Consider the following 20,494-nt stretch of genomic DNA (forward strand, 5'->3'; position numbering starts at 1 on the left):
ATTGAGCGTCACCGTTGCACGACAAAGAGTTACCAAGAATTTATAAGTTACACTTTAGCATACAATTCATATTTAAATTTTAAAAGAGTAGAATAGCATTAATAATAACATTATTTGCGTTAAAAAGAACATTAAATAAGTAGTTTATATTACATTGCTATATACATTCATTTGATAGACTATAGGGAAACTTGAAACCGCCCAGTGGTATACTAGAAATTTAATTTTTAAACGGTTAAGAAGAGAAAATCTGTGAGAATGAGACACAAGTATTGGACTAATTACTATTCAGTGTAAAATAATGTACAATAATACTTATAAATACCTTTTTTGTAATAGGTACATGTATAGTTACTTTGGTTAATCAGTAATTAATAATTTATATAATAATAATAATAATAATAATAATAATTTATAAACATATAAAATATTGAAATACTGCAACAACAAAGTGAAAATAACTGAAATATTCATTCATGATGCCTACGTTTGACAACTATGGTTGAAAAAGTGTTATACACATACAGTGGCGTAACGGCTATCAGCGCTCACTGGCTAAACCCAGGGGCCCGGAGCATATCGAGGCCCAGTGAGCAGTGCCCATAGGCATTAAAAAAACTAAATATGCCTGGTCTCCAGCATTGGAGAGCCACTTATGGTTCCTAAACCAGGGGCCTCGGGCGTCTGTGTTATGCCACTGTACACATACATTGGTGTCAATTGGGCCTACCAATTAAGCACATACTTCACAAAATCCTGAGGTTCGTGGTCACCACAGAAAATGAAAACAAAGCGTTGGCAAAAATTAATTTGGAAAGCTCTTGGGATATTAATTTTTCAAATGTACTAAATTATTATTCTATTTTTGACAAATACAAATACACAACACAAACGGTAATATTGCCTATTAAATGTAAAAGTACTTTTGTATGAAGAGTCAGCTTTTTTTAAGACATAGTATACATAATTTTGTCTGAGACACTGTTGGTTATAATTAATAATTCTTCAACATGTTGTTACAGTTAACTCTCCCAATACCGGACTCTGAAAACCAGCAACTCTCCCAAAACCAGACCTTTTCTTAAGGTCCAAACGGTCCCAAATTCTTATTTCCATTAAAAAACACATTCTGAATATCACACTTTCCAGAAACCTGTCATATTACGCCAGCCCAAAGGTGTCCAGAATTCCAGAAACCTGACATATTACGCCAGCCCAAAGGTGTCCAGAATTCCAGAAACCTGACATATTACGCCAGCCCAAAGGTGTCCAGAATTGGGAGAGTTGGCTGTACTGTACTTTCACAAGTACTTATTTTATTTTATATTCTTAAATAGGAATTAAACGTTTGATATCATACAAACAAGGTGGACAATAACATTAGGGCCTGTAACATATTTAGTATACATTAATATAACATTTTAACTAACACTGAGGATAAAAACCCATTATTTGGTCTATTGGCTAAATCAAGGTTTAAACATTTACAAATCTCAAGATTTAAGCACATACAACTTTGGAAGAAATAACAACAATTTTATAATGCTAACTAATAATCAATATAATAATCAATATAATCAATATAATAATCAATATAATTAAAATCATAAATATATAAGAAGCACATTTATAAGTATATTTTAATTTGAGAGAATAAAATGCTGCATTTAGACAGAAGCATATCCAATATTAACCTGTCCCAGAGTGAAACTGTTCACTTGAATGTCCAGTTGTAGGACAGTCAAATTTATGGATAAATAGTGAGCACAAGTTCAAAATTTGGGTATAGGCTACAATTGATAATCTTTAAGCTCTGTCTACACTATCAAACTAGTTTGACAAAAAAAGTGTGATGGTGCCCAAATATGGTAGTGATATTCTTAAATATGGTAGTGATATGACATCATCATGTCCATATATGGGCACATCACATTTTTTTGTCACATAAAGTTTGATAGTGTAGACCGAGCTTATGTGTATACTAATAGCAATCATAAATTCCAAGTTATGGGTGATCTGTTGATAGGCTACTACATGAGTAAACACAAATATCCATGCAATGAATATTAAGAAGAAACCAGAATTATTTATCTATAGACAGATTATATTCATGAATTTGAGATGATCATTAAAAAGTCATATTACAGTCATAATCAACATTTTGGTGTACAGTTACCAGATGTGATATATTTCATACCCTCTTCTTTAATACAATAATCTTGTTTACAATGTTTATGTAGGTCTTGCAGTATAAAGTTTACATAACAGAATAGATTGGATCCAGTAGCGGTAGGTTTTTGTTGTTAGGTTTCAAAATGTGTGTAAATGGATGTGATATACGTCATTACAGACTGCCAGTCGGGTCGTTCCATTTTCCATGTTAGGTTTCAAAATGTGTGTAGATGGATGTGATATACGTCATTACAGACTGCCAGTCGGGTCGTTCCATTTTCCATGTTAGGTTTCAAAATGTGTGTAGATGGATGTGATATACGTCATTACAGACTGCCAGTCGGGTCGTTCCATTTTTACCATGTCCTCGACATCCTAAACAGAAAAGTTTGACATAAAGATAATTAAATTATAGACATTTTTTTAAAGGTTTATTGAAATCTATATGTTCAGGTTCAATTTTTCTGGCTCCTTTAAGTATTTTATATCATAGTCAATTGTAGATGCAACAAACATTTGACCTATAGTTTATCTTTATCAGAAAAGGAACAGATATTAAATTAAAATAATACACTTACTAAAATACTTGGTATACCAACACTCTCTGCAGCTTTGAATGCAGCAGTGAAATTCCTCCGCTATAAACATAAGCAAAATATATATTATTAGGAGAGCATTAATATGATTTTATAGAAAATCATAATTTACTTATATTTAAGTTTTTGTTTATATCAATGTCAAATGTATTTTCTAATGAATACCAATAATTAGGTTTCGATAATTGCCTTACTACACATGTCTAGAGGGCGACACACAATACGTACCAACAATACTGTACTATAGGTGGCTCACTCATATATTAGAGTCAGCTCATAAAATACATAACGATTCTCTTGACTATTGTAAATTTGAACCAGGATATAATTATATTTCAGGATGAGTAAAGTTTTTACAAAAATAATGAACCTTTTATTACTGTAGAGTCAGTATATAATAATAGTCTTTGCATTCTATCTAGAGCAATGGGCGCTCCTATTATTTTCAGACCAATTTCTTTGAACGTCTGGCTCAACATGTGTTCAGCACATTCTTGTCACAGACACCTAGCAAGTTATATTTATATACAGCATTTTAAACAAAAATGATACTAACAAAAACTGACAACAACTTACTTTATCGATACTGTTTAATTCATGATATGGTAAAAGATGTGGAACATGGCTGTGAATCAATGCACAAAACCCAAGTCCATCGTTCCAACTGCTACTAAAATTGGTTATGTCGATATTCTGAAAAAAGAAAAAAGAATAGTACTAAATGATAAATACACCTATTATTATATGCAGTGGTCTTATGGCGGCACCTTTTAAGTATTCTGTATTCATTCTGCTTTTATTCAATATTTCTCTTTGCAGTATATATAAAATAAAACTGAATTGCGAGAGATTTACATATAAAATTGGTACAAGCTTTCAAACATCAAAATTTACAACATTAAAAAGTAAAAAAAAAAAAAAAAAAAAAAAAAAAAAACTCTATGTCTAGTTTTGATTTAGAAAAATCTCTTAAAGCTCTGTCTACACTATCAAACTTTTTTGAAACTATCAAACTATCAAAGTATATGTGAGAAAAAAATTGTACCCAAATATGGTAGTGATATGCCCAAATATGGTATTGATATGACAACATCATGCCCATATATGGGCACATCACATTTTTTTGTTACATAAACTTTGATAGTGTAGACAGAGCTTTATATGAATTTAAAAAGAATAAATATAGAATTACCAAAGTCAACAATATAACAAAACCTAACTAATTAGATGCTAGTTTGTCAAAGTGTAAAACTAATACACTGCATGTAAAAACCTCATTAGAAAGATATGCGTGTGTGTGCATATATCGCTGTATTGTGAAACAATGTAATCTTCACATTTTGTAACATTTTTGTATGTGTGAATCGGGTATTAGGTGAATATCAGGTTTTTGAGTGTTCTTTAAAATTCAATAATAAAATTGGCAGTGAAGCCTATTTGACAATGACATTAACTAGCCATGAAAGGCTCAGGAGTTTAAACATGTGCTCAGCAGGTCTATTACAATGTCATTACACATCAAAATGTGTTTATTGTCTAAACTATTTACAATGAGAAGATATCTGTCAGAATATATTTAATATCACAACTTTATCCTTATCACTTTATATCATTTGCCAATGTATCATCTGATATTTAACACCGTATGGTAAATTATAAAAACTCAAATTTCATATTTATTTGAGACAAATTATGATTATTATTTCAATAATAAAATGTAAAACAAACCGTGTATCCCTGTGTTTTACTCTGACACCAGCGAAGAAGCGCATTTCGCTTTGAACCACCACCTTCATGACGTACAAGTGCAGTTAATGGGTCCTTTTTCTCTGGTGCTTCACTAGAAAATATAATAAATATGAATAAATTTACAAATAAAAATGATGCTAGATTAAAAGGTTTGGGTTTTAATCTACTTTATAATGCATACATTTCAACTATGAGCCATACATATTCTTATTTAAATAAGTACAGTATTTATATTATTAAAAAACCTCATTAACTAGTACTTTTTAAATTCTAAACATAACTAGCTTTTATAGCAATAACATTATCTAATTCAAACATCATTTTAACAAGATATCAATAAGTTCATTATTGTACACAAATTTACTTTGGGGTAAAATTAATATATACTTTTTTAAGGAAATAAGATCCAAGAGACTAAAAGATAATGAGGTAAGCTTGAGTCACCTTCCTTAAAGATGTCTCAGATAGCTCTAGTCTACCTAGTCACAGACATCCTCATCTAAAACCATTGCTTTCAATTTTAGTCAATAGCGCTGTATATCTTCAATTTAGTTTATAGCTAAAAGTAACTAAATATTGTAGGTTTCCTTCAACAAACAAATATCAAAGTACCTATACAGTTCTGTCTATACTATCAAACTGCCCATATATGGACATGATGATGTCATAGCACTACCATATTTGTGCATATCACTACCATATTTGTGCATATCACTACCATATTTGTGCATATCACTACCATATTTGGGCATATCACATTATAGTTTGATAGTGTAGACAGAGCTTTAAAACTTTTTAACTGGTAAAAAGTTACTTTAAAAGTTAAAGTTGAAATAGTATACATTCAAAAGGCAGATTTAAAAGTAAGTTGAATAAATAAGTAAATTAAAGTTAGTCAGCAATTGCTTAATTGGTAGAAAATACATACACTAATACTGACCACAGATGTCCTCATTACTAGCATTGCGCTCAATTACTTTAAATTACTGCTATTTAGGTAAACTTAATTTAAAGTAATTAGCACGTCATACTATCGCCCGTATTCTTAAACCGGACTTTAGTCGTAGTTCGAAGTTCGACTTGGAAAAGTCGTAGTTCGAGCTATTACTTCAAATTCGATTCAAAAACGAAGTAGTCGAAGTTTGCAGTTCGACTTAATGAAGTCGAGCTTTTAGTCGAGTTGCACACGTCTGGGTAACAAAGGCTATACATTGGCCAATGACAAGAGAGTATTTGAGGAGCAGACGAAATTTTGCGCATTGATATCACTTTCCATTTCTTACAACACTTTTTACGCATCAGGACTATATACATGAAAAATAATTTTAATCGTTAATTATTAGAACAATATCAGTATTAATTTAACAGTGAAGTATATTTGATTAACAACAAATAAAATCTTAAAAATATATTTAGGAACCATGGCGGTACGGTAACTTTTATATTTTCTAGGACCCCAACAAAGTATGATCGCCACGAACCACGCACTTCATAGCGTGACAAGAAAGCGCTAGGCCCCCTAAACATTCCATCGCGTGGTGAATTGCCGCATCTCCCATTGTCGCTATGGCGTGACGTAGCTCAAGTCGGACTTGCGCGAAGAAAATAATGTAATTTGTATACAGTTGTAAATAAAGATGATTTTAATTATTATAATTTATACCAATGTATATTTAATTAAGCTAATATAAATATAGATATTTCATTCTTCAATATCTGGCCAATATAACAACTCAATGACTGTTACGTTTTTTATAAACATCGTTTAAAAACCATTTAGTCGACCATTTAGTCTGCCCCCTCCAGGACTAAAAAAATCGATCAAAATCCGTCTCGATTTAGTCGAGGTTGGCCTGATTTAGTCGGTGATTTAGTTGAAGTTCGGTTTATGAATTAAAATGACGTCATTTTTTTAGTTTTAGCTCGAACTACGACTAAAGTCCGGTTTAAGAATACGGGCGTAAGCCTCAACACTAGGTAGTTATGAAAGATGAAATTTAATTATTCTGCTAGGGAACCCTTAAAATTACAAACTTAAATTATGAAATACATTCAACTAGATTCTTTTACAAGTTAAACACCTAAAATTGGTACTAATGTTTGCATTGTTGATGACTAAATTTAAGAAGTCGTGAAATAATTCTAGGAACAATCGCTAAAAAATAAAGTTTTGAATAGAAACATTTTATTTTTTATTGAATTCTACAGGAAATTCACATTGATTAAAACGTAGCGCGAGTAAAGTAGAAATTTGTGTGGGTGAATGATTTTTATGAATAACAATCTTTTAATGACCAAGGAAGAAGGACAAGGGCAATGAAATGAACAACTGATACAATGACGCCAAGATTGACAACTAGGACACTAATGTCAAGAATAGTTTGTCTAAAATCAACGACAAAGGCACGATTACAGACTCTAATTTAAGTCTTTAAAACCTAGTTTAAAATTATCAATTCCAGTAGAACCACCATTATTGGGGGACACCTTCGGGACCACCAAATGGTCCCCTTAAGAGGAGGAGTGACCTTGAATTGAGGTTGACTGATAGTGTTAAAACAATATTGCTCACTTATTTGTTTCAAAGGAAATTGTCCCCTTAATAGGGGTAAATGAGGAGTTTCTACTGTGTACAACTAATAACAAATTACAATATTCAACACTGGAATTTACCATTTATTTTGTAACCATTAAATATGGTTGTAATTTCTGCATTTTTTTTTCATTCAATATGCAGTATCCTACATTATTAGTCACTTCATTTTTTGAATTTTCTAAATTGTCTGATTTAAAAAATGTCCTTTTAAACATAATTTCTCTTTAATTTCAATATAAAAAAGCATACTGTCCCTTTAAACGTTCACTAAAGGATTATGAGTAAAAACTTCCATAATGAATATTGAAGATAAATGAACTTTTAAGCGTAATTTGCATTAGAGTTTAATCATTTATTCACTTGTAAAATCCTCTTCCTCTAAAAGATTACACTTCTTAGAAATTAATCATCATTATTGCAATTTTCACAATTTAATAAATTGTTAACATTCATTGTCAAAATGCATACAATTACTGTATGGAAAATGTTATATCAATAATAAAATAATAAATTCACTGTGTAGCAAGCTTTTTAAAATACATTATTATATTGACTGTATTTAATAAAAGAATTACAATCAATTTTGGATGGAATGAAACAAAAGATAATAATAGCAAGTCATCTTAATGCTTTCATAAAGTTTCAACTTTACATCTAAAGGGACTATTTTTCCTGCACGTTAGAATTTAATGCAACATATGACCTTAGGTCATCCAATACATGTGCAAAAATTAATCCCACACTTTGTAACTTTCACCTTTTCTACCGTTTGTCACATTGTAATGAAAGTGTCTAGTGTTTGATGAATAACTGATAAATATATTTCATAAGCATAGACAAACTATAAACTGGCTGGAGTGATACTGTATTATATTGGAAAAAACCTTAAGGAAATCTGTGAAAATGAGAAAAAACACTCCACGAATAAGATAATATAATTTTATATTTAAAAAAAATGAGAAAAGGATTGAGAAACTTACTTCTGTCTTCTTTGTGATATAACTGCAGACGTCTTAATTCCATTGCTGTCCTTAGTTGATGTATTGGTCGGTGAAGAATTAGAAGTAGAATTCTTCCGGTTTGGAAAATCTGCTCTTCTGTACAGCACATCTCCAATCGCTTGCCTCGCATCGGTTCTTGTCGTCGGTGTGCGCGATATAGCTGATGGACTCAAACTCTTCCTGGTTTCATTTGGTGACATCAATGGTGTACTGGCCCGGCGTAATAACGGTGGTGGTGTCTTTGATTCAGTTTTTGTGGAGACGACAGCTGTGTTGCGTCTTTCTAAAGCTGGTCTTGATGAGAATGCTGGAGACGATCGACCAGAAGATCCATTTGATGGTGTCTGAGCAAGAATATCAGGCTCAGTCAGAGGGGATGGAGAAACCGGAGGATGGGTTCCATTCTGGGACGAGACATTTTCAATAGATCTTACAAGAGATTTTACAGAAAGAGGTGGAGTGTTCTTACGTCCTGCATTTCCATGCCACAGTTGAGCTAATTCTTTATCAGCAGGCTTCATGTATGCCTGCATCCTTTTTCTAATTTCACTCTCTGTTGGTGGTGGCTGTGCTTTAACTTGTACAGGTACAGGCAGCTGCCTTGGTACCTTCTTAAGTCTCTCAACTTCTTGCTCCAAACTGTTAATCTTATCGAAAAGTTCCAACCGTTCTTTCACAAGCTTCTCGTTCGATATTTGAGCCTCGCTGCGATAATCATTTGCGATCACCACGGCCAATTGTAAATCTTTCTGAAATGTCTTCCATTCATCGGCTGCCATTGTACTAGTTCTTTTCAACTCATTCAAATTTCTGTTCAAGTCCTGTTTTTCTTGTTTTACATTCTGCAGAGATTTATTCAGGTCTGATATCGTTTGAAGATGCAGCTGTGTGTCTGCTTTATGGCGTTCTGATTCTTCATCCATCTCTTCAATTGCATCTTTTAGATTAATAATCTCCGTTTCTAATTCTTGCTTTTCACACTCAAGTTCATCAATTGTTTCTTTCATAGCGGATAACTCCTCATGTCTTTCATTCTCATACATTTGTTCATACTTCTCTAATTGTTCATGCAACTGTTCTGTCTCTTCTTTGCTTGTTTCCAATTCTTTTTCAAGCATAATACATCGGTTTTCAATCAGTTCTTTTTCCGAGGCAGCATGCTCAATTAGTTTTTCTAGATTTAAAGTTCCATCTGGATCTTGGAACTGAACCAAATCTGCAGATTTCATCTTTTCATCAACTAATTGTACTTTTACCTTGTTCAAATTTTCTTCTGCATTTATTAGTAATTCATTAAAGTGATCCATGTCACGTTCTATTTTTTCTTTTTCATTTATTAACTCTTCATTAACTTGCTCAGTTTCAAGAAGTTTGTCCTGTAGTTTTGCATAATTGTTTCTAGTATCGCGTTGGTCTATCAAAGTTGCTAGAAATTTTTGTCCTTCCACGCTTGTTTTATTTGCTTCCACAAGCTCTGTTACTTGTTTATATGTTTCATCTTTTCCTTTAGATTTATCATCAGTTGATTTACTATCATATTCTATTTCATTTTCTTTTATAAAATTGTTAAAATGTTCAATAGACTTTTCCAAACGCTGGAGCTTTTCCATTTGTTGACACAAAAGTTCAAAAAGAAGAACTTTTTCTTCATTTAGTTTATCATTATCCAAAGAAAGAAAGTTATTGTTTTCTTGTAAGTCTGTAAGTTCTTGTAATGTTGCTTGTAATTCTTCATTAACTGTATAATGATTCTCCTCCATTTGAAGGATCCGATCTTGCAAGCAAGCTACTGACCCTTCTCCTTCACTACTTACTATATCCCAATTGTTATCAGATGTATTTGATGGATCATCAGCTAGAATTGATCCACCATCTGAAGATGAAGATGGCATAAATGGAAGTAAGAACAATTCATTTACAAGACTACCTTCTGACGGCATACGCTCAAGCGTGGTTCCATCTTGCTCCGTCGGTAACGTCGGACTTTCTCCGTGTAATCGTGAACTTCCTTCTAATGCAAGTAACATTGCTTTTTCATAGTCCGTTTTTGAGTACTGCATAGATGAATCCAATGCTGTTATTTTATCTTTCAAATTCCTGTTCTCTTGTTTCAACAGTTCTAACTGCTGTCGCATTGCCATGTTTTCTTGTTGTGTTTGTTGCAGAAGCTCGTTTATCTCCGTCCAGCCAGCGGTATTCAAGTCCGTCTGACTCATGTTGGCAGTAACCCGCTCAGTTAAATCGTCACTGGTGGAATGTTCTACCGGCGTTGAAGGGGTGGTATCATCAACCTGTTGAGATAAAATGCAATGAATAAAACATCGTAGATTTCTGAAATATCTATATTCTTTTGACAAACATAGTCTTCTGATAAAAAATATTGATCCAATTCAAGTAGAAGTATTTAATTTGAAAATGAAACTCTAAGTTGTCAAATGTATAGAAGGAAACGCACTTTGTTAAGTTTGAAGTGTTTAACAACTTTTGGAATAAACCATTATTGTTATAGGTATACCTTTACAAAACCAAAGCACAAAATTTGAACTTCTTAATCCCTTGTAAGAAATCATAGTCTTCACATAACCATTGGAATACATCTTGAGTCTTGTTCTGTTTGTTTTTTAAAGTAATTTTCCAAACATGACACATTTAGAACATTCTATTGCCCTTTCAGAGGTAACCATTTCCTTTTAGGGATGGTCTAAAAATAACTTTAAATTGAGCTAAATTGAGCTAAAATAAGCATCAAATTTTGAACTATCTATGCTTAAATTAAATTAACTCACTTGAGGTCAAATTAATCCTTGTTAGCATAAAATTAAAGTAACTAATTAAAATACAAATAGGCCAGTAATTTCATAACAGCTAAGAAGATTTTTAATTAATTTAATATTGATTCTGCCAGTTATCCAATTTGTAATAATAACTACCAAACACAGAAGTACAAAATAACGTATTCATTTGAATTATGTGGTGTAGGGGAACTGAGGATTTCAGTAAATATGATATTACTGTATATAATAATATAAATTCTAAATAATGAAATACAGTATCAACTAATAGTACAGTAATGTAATAATTATAAAGAGTGCATTTATAGATATTCTGACTATACTATTCTTTGAAACCTTACATATTTATTTGGCCATGCAAATTTTCCTGACAATTCTATAGAATTTGTCTTGTAATCTTCCTATTATGCTAAAGAATGGAACAAAATAAAGCTGATATTTAGTAGATTTCAGGTACTAACCTAGCGTTAAATCAGACTTAACACAGAATAAACAACACAGAATAAGGGCATATCAAGTGAATTATCTAGTATTAGTAATACAGTAGCCTGTTCATAGACATAATTACAAATTATTTAGAAAATAAAGAACAAACTCTGTAAACAAAGACCCTATTGTTAAGTTTCTACTAATAATTGATATTGCAGACTAATAATAATATCACATTATTGCATAGAAAATGTAATTTGTGAATCCATTAGCTAGATTCGCTGACCTGGGTGTAAAACCTAGGATCATTTCATGTTCATCACATATCGTACTTCCATTAACATTTTGGTTCATCCAAAAAAAATGTTATTTGTGGCTATAAAATATGTAGTATAATGTTTTCTTATGTTTAATGTAGCCAGTGAATCTATTTGCATTAATATTCCTATGTTATTAATTTTAGACTATAAAATAATTTATTGTGTGAATTAATGAGACTGAATTGCTAGCTTCAAATTGCCAGGAAATGATTAATAATGCATTAGATAACTTATGAATATTCATGAGGCTAAACTGTATTCATTTATAACACTGAGAGTGATGAATAATACTGTATATGGGGCAAAGTTAGTGTAGTGGTGACTTAATGTAGGTTTAAATGTATCATTTTAACATCATTTAAATAATACATTTCTTTCTCACATTAATATTATCATTATCATACTCTATACTAACATTATTACAGTAATTCTATGGAGTATCAATTCATATCGATCATTTCTTTGCATTAATAGAAAAAATCCATTTTAACCAACCAGCTTTTCTCCAGGTCAATTTGAGTCCATTTTTTTATACTTTTTATTTACATTTTTGTAAAATTTTATTGTACAATATAATTTGCCATTTATAAGAAAATCATAGACAACCAGCATTTTAACGGGAATACAACATATTTATCAGCTAATTTACATTTGTGCTAAAATATTCAGTGCATTACTGAACTGTACTTATCGTCACCTAGCAGAAAAAGAATGTTAAAATTGCTTGATGCTCCGACGACGACGTGCAATAACAACATTATTCATGAGCTGGCTAGAGAATAATTTGAATTGATGTATCTCATTATACAGTAATTAGATTTAAAAAAAAGTTTTAAATTCAAATTCAAAAATTATAATGACTATTGTTTTCATTTATCTCAATTTATGGAACGACAAATGATAATAATTATTTATTGTTAAATTATTATCTAATTGCATTTTCTTTTAAATTATTCTTTTAATTAAATCAACAGTCGCCAGGCATTATTTTAAATAATGCCTGGTGAGTGTTGATTGTTAAGTCTGTTATGGCATCATTATAGGCTTGTTCACCCTAGTACATTATATTCTTTTGAAATCGATGGAAAGGAGAGGGGGGGGGGGAGGGGTAGAAAGGGTTGAAGTGTTTGGTGGAAGAGATAAAATAAAAAAAAATTCACACCATTATTCATTCTAAGAATAGTATTAAGTTTTCTATTATTTAAAAAAAATACTTCTTTAAAATGTATTGATACAGTACTTGTGTGATGTATAGAATAGTTAAAAATTGAACTTGGATACAAACAAAAATGAACACAAAAGGGCATAAATTGTTTTTAATAATATGATTATGAACTCAGAATATCTCATATCTACATCTTCTTAATCTGCTGTAGGATATGACTTGCATTTAATATGTAAAATTCAGTTTTTTAATGCACGTTCATAATCAGAATACTGTAGTTATATGAATAAGGGTAACCGTACTTTTTAAATTTTCATAGAATAGCTACAGGCTAAAAAACAAATAAGCTTTGTAGACAGAACAAGAGATAGTATCACAGTAGTGTAACACAAAGACATAGTAGCAAAAATAGTTAAACTTCACCCAGCAGATGTCAGCATACACTTTGTATTAATATCGTGAGGTGGTTTCCCGATTAATCGTACGATCAAAACGGTACTGGGTATGATCAACTAGCGTTCGTGTTCCCACCTAATCATCCATTCATAGAAGTACTGATGAAGATATCAATCTGTGGCGACAATAGAATGGACCCGAGACCTGGCTATCTTCGACTTTTAAATAATAGAAAGTTTAGAAAAATGTTTTTGTTAGACTAGAAATGTACGTTGTATGTATATTGAAAAATGGTTGTAGTTTTCAAAATTACGTTGTATAAGTTGCGATGTGAAAAACTGTTATTTGATCGTTAGTTGTCGTGTACATAAAGCAAAAATATAAATATAATAAAATAAAATAAAAATCGTTAGTAAAACTTTAAAAAAAAAGAGTAAAGATATAAGGAAGAAAAGCAAAGAGATCATGGAGCGGCTGTACCAGAATATACAACACTAAGTATTGTAAAGTTAAAAACTAAAAATGTAGGCGATTAATATCCATCTAGACAAAAGGAGATGCTAGGTTAATACCCAGTTTACCCATTAAAAAAAAAGAAAAAAATGATTAAACAACTGATAATGTTTACAAGTTAAGTGGAGGTGTAGCTTGGTGGTGGTTAGTGCTTGCCTTCAAATCCAAATGTCCAGGGTTCAAGTCTGACATACTGTAGTGCAAGTTTTGTAACCACCACTGATAATGCCTACAGTACTCAATACCTATACCATAAGTCTGAATTACTGATAAGACTGATATATATTAAAGCATGATGTAGTTTATCAATCCTGTAATTGCCGAGTTACTAGTAAGTTTATGGATGGTACTATATGAATTTATAAAATGTGTATGATATCACCTTATGATGCATGACACCAAAATACACTAAATGAATAGAAAAATATTTGAAATGACAAATTACTTATATGCCCTTTTTAAACGACCTATAGCAACATCCATAATATTAATTTGAAAAGCAACCAAAGTCAGTTCAGACTCACTTAGTTCATTATTGATCACAGTGCTTTCATAATATTATTATTTCAACCTTCACATTATCAAACCATGCATTAACGAATGAAAGCTCGGAATTTGGTGTAGATAAATTCATGAAAACACGTTTACACTGCCTCCATGTTGCAACAATTAATTTATAAAATTGTAATTATTATCATAAACAATTTCTGTAACACTTTTATTAAAAGGTGTGTAAAAGATTCATGGTTTATATTTCAATAAATAAATAAATAAATAAACAACTACACTGGAATATGTTTGTAATGACAACAAATATGGTAGGAGGAGTCAAGTCTTGCCACACCTTTTCATGGAACGCATGCAAAGTATACAACAACACTCACATTTATTAATAAAACCTCATTAGATGAACTGTTCAAATGCCAGTTATATTGAAATAACTATAAGCAGTAGTAACCACTTCATACTGTACTATTCCACCATCCTCCTTCTATATAAAATATTTTCAAAATCTACTAATTAGCACAGATGCGAGCTTATTTATCTCTATTTTACCATTTTAATAGGACACATTTTGCTGCAAAATATTATTATTAATCAATAAAATTATCATAATACAGCATAATACTTTAATACTAGCATACGTTTCCTGTGTTTAATGTTATTAACCGACTGCAGACAATCTAGGCTTCTAACGAAAAGGTTGTATAATAAATTATACATTCAATACAATAAATTACAACTGAAACCAATATTTGTATAAAACATACCACTAGCATAAATAATTTGAACGTAATATTTACATAGCACAATTAATTATTAAATACTCTATAAAATAATTTTTAGTGAATGTGTGTAATTAATATTAAAAAATTTACATTGTTTAAGATGCAAACAAATTTAGACAGATAATATATTAACGAGATAGCGAATTTGTGAATATTATTACGGAGATCACAATTATCGCTGATCTGTGTACTGCAGAAGACAATCAATAAACAGCACACAGCATGATGGATGCCGTCTGACACATACTTACATCTGCCATTGCAAAATCCGTTCACGAAGCTAAAAACGGCCTAGCAAAACCCCAGCATACGTGCATGCAAATGAAAGGGAAATCTCCTCTCAGCAAAATAAATCCAGAATTTTATTTTTCATTATTGAGTCCAGCGATGTATGTTAATTCAACCAATAGATGTTGTAAAGCCAGTACGGTAGGCTTTTGTGTAAGGCAGTTATTTCACGCTTGACTGATTCGAATACCTAATCAGGTTATTTTATGGCATAATATCGTGGCATTATGATAGGCTTTACTTGCTTATGCTCAGTTGCAGATGAAAAATAGAAAAATATTTTGAAAGATTGCCTAAACGTGTAATGAGTGTTTAGATGTAATTAAGCATTATGATCAAAGCAATCAAGTATTTTAGACAAATACCGCTTGAAAGTTCTAACAATAAGTAATCTTTTAAGGGGCAAAATTTTTTAATTTTTATATTTTTAAATCATATCATTTTTTTTTTGCTACGGGAAATATATAAAGTTACAATCAAAGGAACAAAGTTTTTTAACAACAGCGTTCAACAATTATTATATTAATTTTTCCACCTTTACTGTGATTTTAAAATAATAATAATAATTTATTCAATTTCACTTAAAATTTTAAATAAAAAATTAAGTGAAAAAAATTATAACTTACAGTCACATTTTGTTGGTTTAAAACTAAATAGAAATTCAGTTTCAACCCAGCTATTTTGTCTGTCCCCCACTCCTACCAACCAACATTACAAAGATAGAAGTTAGAATAGGGCACTCGCCATTTTTAGGCCCACCTCCACCCTCTAGTCATAATAGTTATATTTGGTTAAATTATAAAATTATCTTATTGCTCTTACCGTTATATTATCCAAGTTTGCAGTTTTAGAACAATCAGAAATTTCAAATATTTAAATCAGAAACCAATAGTGACAACGCAGTGCTACGATCCATCATCATGTCAAGAATGAAACTCAAAAACTGTGGAAAATTGACACTTTTTACTATTATAAAGGTAACTGTACATAAATTAGGGCAGGCTTTAAATTTTGTCCATCCCCAATTGTTCTATTCAATGTCAATGACAATAGTTTGTCAGTGGGCCGCTAAAAGACAAGGTAGAGCGTGAAATAGATAGAACTATTTATGAACAACTATTGTCCTGTAATCACGTTCCAGCGGGTTTGTGACCTCAAAAGTCAAAGAAATGCTTACAACAAGTTATACATAAAATGATTAATTCAAGGTAATATCTAAATAAAGAAAACAAAATTTCAACAATCACAATAAAAGACCATTTCACAACATTGCAACTAACTGTACCATAGTTGGGATTGTGACCTAAAAAGTCACAAAAGGGTCACAGAAATATTTTGTTCATTGACTAATTGTACTTTTTATAACATCACCCTAAATATGGGAGCTGTACGCACCCGTTGCACCCCCCCTGCGTACGGCCCTGATTTGTATGTCCTCTTTTTTGAGAGAGAGGCTATTGTTGGTTTATCCAGGTAAGCTGGCACGAAATATGCTACACACAGCCTTAAACTGTTACACAGTACATTGGTACAATCATTTATATAACACAGATTATACACCGATAGGAGTGACGTGCTCTGCTGTTTTCTTCTTTTCATAATTTGAATGTCCTCTCTTGGAGAGTGAGGCTATGTTTGGTTTATCCAGGTAAACTGGCAAAATAGGCTACACATGGCCTCAAACTGTTTTATGAAAGTTCCAAAATATTAGATTAGGATTAATGAGATAAAATAGAAAATAAAAAACAAAATATTTAAGCATTCAACAAGGTTGAAAACATTAGGATTATGAGATATCACCACATGAAGGGTTCAAGGGTGATATGTAATTCAATTATAAGTGTTATTTTTTGGGAAATGTTAACATTTAAATCTCAAAGAATGCTATCCAATGAATTTGCATGGTAACTGATCAATCTGGATTTCCTTATAAGACCTTTGTGGTATCAAAGAGATTGAGGACTTAACTTATATTCTACACTTTGTGAACTTTAGGGAATCTGATATTTATACTAAAGTTAGAGTGGGATGTGTAATGTTTCCTGACGAAGCGTTCAAAACATTTGTGATCTATTCATAGCAAAATGTACATTTATTTTTATATTTTAGAAGTGAAAATGAAATTCCCATAAAATAGTTCACAGGATGGGTGCCTCAGGCCTTGTTTGAAAATCATAGGTGTGCTACAAATTGCACTCCTCAATACATTCAGGGGTGCTGTAGGTGTGCTGTTTGTATTTGGTGTGTAGAAGTTTACCAAATTTAAGCGTGTTGTAAATCGCACTCCTCAAGGGCAGTTTAGGAGTGTGTTAAGCGAGTGATCACACTCACTCGCCTTAAAAGACAAGGCCTGGTGCCTGGGTGGTGCTTTGATCTAACCGATGGTGGGGTACAGGTGGTATTACTCACCTAAAGGTATAAACTACATGTGTATAGGTAAAGGGGTTTTCTTTTTTATTTTAGGCTTGAATTTAAAAAAATAGTTAGGGTTGTTAAAATGTGTAAAAACATTAAGCTGGCCTTTTGATAAACAAGATTTAGACTGAACTAAGTCACTAGTCTATAATAGTAATAATAAATACTTATTAGTAAACAGAAATAACTGTGTGAACATTACAAAATAAGGAAACACAATAATGCTATGCACTGTATAGAAATATTATGTATTCAACTAAAAATGGCTAAACAAATTTTACATTACTGAACTTAAATTTTACGGTAAAAACATGTCAAATATCAGGTAGAAAATATGCTACAAAACATAAATTATGATTACCTTTAAATGTTATTGGGTATATATTCCTGATCCAGTATGTCTAGTCATGTTATGCTATAAGTAGTTGTAGACCTATATCATTCGTCGTCTAGTATGTACATGGTCAACAGACAGGATGTAATGTTTACCTCACAACTTCCTACCAACTGCATAGGAAACTTAATGTTTTTTCGCTACATTCAAAAGCAATTATTATTATTATTGGTTATTCCACCTACGATGATGCCTTGGTCGAGCTGTGCTTAGGTACACTTATTGATAGACGTTGAGAACTTTTTACTTTATTTGCCAAAAGCCTTGGTAGAGATTCTTCTATAGGTAGACTACAAGTAATTTTAAAACCAATTTTATACATATTTTGTAAATTGAAATACAACTTAGCATGTGTTTGCTGCTATATTTTAATCTATGAATAAATACCAACGAATAATTTATATTTGGGTAAGTAAATGTGTGTAATATATTGGTTATTAAATGCATAGCATTTTCTTGATAGAATGATACAGTACTGTATATGGATTTTAAAGTAATATTGCTATGGATATATTTATATGTCACCATGATATTCCGAAATAAAAAGATGAATAAATTAATGAATATTATTAAATAATGGATATTATTTAAATAAATAATTATTATTATTGTTTATTATTGTTTTTTTTTTGGGTAGGAGATGGTGGTTGTTCCCCAAATTAAATTGTCTTTACTCTATGTTGAAACAATGAATTTCAGGCATGGTAACTATCACTATCATGCTAAGAACAACGAGCCACTACACCACCAAATATTGATAATTTAGACAATAGGCTTACTCAACTTTTTACTTGATAAAATTTATTTAAAACTAATCAGTGTTTTAAAAAAAATTTCAAAAACTGACGTTATTTAAAATTTTGATTAATGAAGATACCGTAAAACCTCGAAAAGAAGCCCATGGGCTTAAACCTCGAAATGAAGCCCATCTCGAAACGAAGCCCCTCTCAGTTTGCAAAAGTACTCTCGAAAAAAAGCCCATCTCGAAATGAAGCCCCGGGCTTCTTTTCAAGATAGTATGGGCTTCATTTCGAGATAGACTCCCGGATAGACTACTCATACTGTATTGAGATGATGACGAAATTATTGTATTTGACGGTGAATCATAGGACTGTTTTTTTGCTTTTTATATTGTTTTTTAATTGGTATATTAAACATAATTTCATGGTTGAAAAAATGTCTCAAAAGTCACATTATTGTAGTAGAAATTCACAAAATTTACAGCATTCATTTCGAAAAGAAGCCCCCCTCTACAGTTTGCAAAAGTACTCTCGAAAAGAAACCCACCCAAGAGCACTAAAAAAAGAAGCCCATGGGCTTCTTTTCGAGGTTTTACGGTATGTATTGTACTTTAAATTTATTTTTATTGCAATTCATTTGACCAATAATAAAAGAAAATGCCTCAAAAGTTTGATATTGATATTTCTTTGCTTATGATATAATTTTATTTCTGTTTATTTTAGTGATCTTTTATGAGACAAAGTATTTTTTACTTCTAATTTTATTCCTGAAAAGATACAGGTGTCTGTGTTTGTACACATTTTTTCTGTCTCAACGTTGTATGAATTTAAAAAAAAAACTGTTGAAGATTTCAGAAAGACAGACATAGATAGAATAGAGATTGAAATATTAATATATTTGAAACCAGAATCATATATGGAATGAAAAATATCTATTTATTTTAGTCCTAGTTAATCTTTAAATTAAAAATAACGACTTTTATTAACTATATATTACCAATGCAATGCTTACAATACCATATACCGGGATCGCTATACCATACTTACTTCTAGGCCTAATTACATTACAAAGGCAGTGAATGATGTCTGGGTTGTGTGCTCCTCCAATCACGGATTTCCCCGGTCACAGAAAGTGACACACACTGGCCTGGCTGTTTGGATTTCTATTTTAAACAACATTTTTCTAGGCCGTTGTCATGAACAATAAATAGGCTGACCTACCACATTTCAAAGTTTGATTCCAGGGCTTTCACAGTTGAATTAATTCATCTAGGACCCATAAAATGGCTTTTGTTTTTTCTTTTATTCTCTCCCTCACACATGTTCTTATGGCCGTTCTTCAAAATCGACTCAAAATCAAAAACGTGATTTTAAATTATCATAACAAAAGCAAGAGCCCCCAACGGCCACTCATTACTAAGCACTCAGAGATCTTTGCTTGGAGTAAAAATGCTAATACCATGCTCAGGTACCGAAGAAATTTAATTTTGTATACATACTATCCTATTTCTGTTCTTGATTATTAAATTAGTCATCAATTACCAAAACCGGGCTGTCAATCAAAGCAAATTGCGTTGGAAAATGGTTTTCTCTCTGAAAAAATGCACGCCACGCAAACGTCATTAGGCCTACGTGTGCG

At 31.4% G+C, this 20,494-nt stretch overlaps 1 protein-coding gene across 4 annotated transcripts; it reads right to left on the reverse strand.

The window, feature by feature from the left end:
* Positions 1-393: 393 nt before the first annotated feature.
* On the reverse strand, positions 394-20,186 carry LOC140045407 (cytospin-A-like). Of its 4 annotated transcripts, XM_072090280.1 has the most exons (7): positions 16,129-16,221; positions 10,630-10,724; positions 8,094-10,405; positions 4,497-4,608; positions 3,345-3,461; positions 2,751-2,810; positions 394-2,547 (listed from the first exon to the last, which is right to left on the reverse strand). In XM_072090280.1, exons 3-7 carry the CDS (start codon positions 10,328-10,330, stop codon positions 2,458-2,460), a joined length of 2,616 nt encoding a protein of 871 aa, XP_071946381.1. In that variant the 5' UTR covers positions 10,331-10,405; positions 10,630-10,724; positions 16,129-16,221; the 3' UTR covers positions 394-2,457. The 4 variants fall into 4 exon arrangements, with proteins under 4 accessions (XP_071946381.1, XP_071946379.1, XP_071946380.1 ...); XM_072090278.1 differs by lacking the exons at positions 10,630-10,724; positions 16,129-16,221 and adding an exon at positions 20,077-20,186; XM_072090279.1 differs by lacking the exon at positions 10,630-10,724.
* Between the last annotated feature and the right edge of the window lie 308 nt (positions 20,187-20,494).

Source organism: Antedon mediterranea, chromosome 3, assembly GCF_964355755.1.
Source record: "Antedon mediterranea chromosome 3, ecAntMedi1.1, whole genome shotgun sequence".
NCBI lineage: Eukaryota > Metazoa > Echinodermata > Crinoidea > Comatulida > Antedonidae > Antedon > Antedon mediterranea.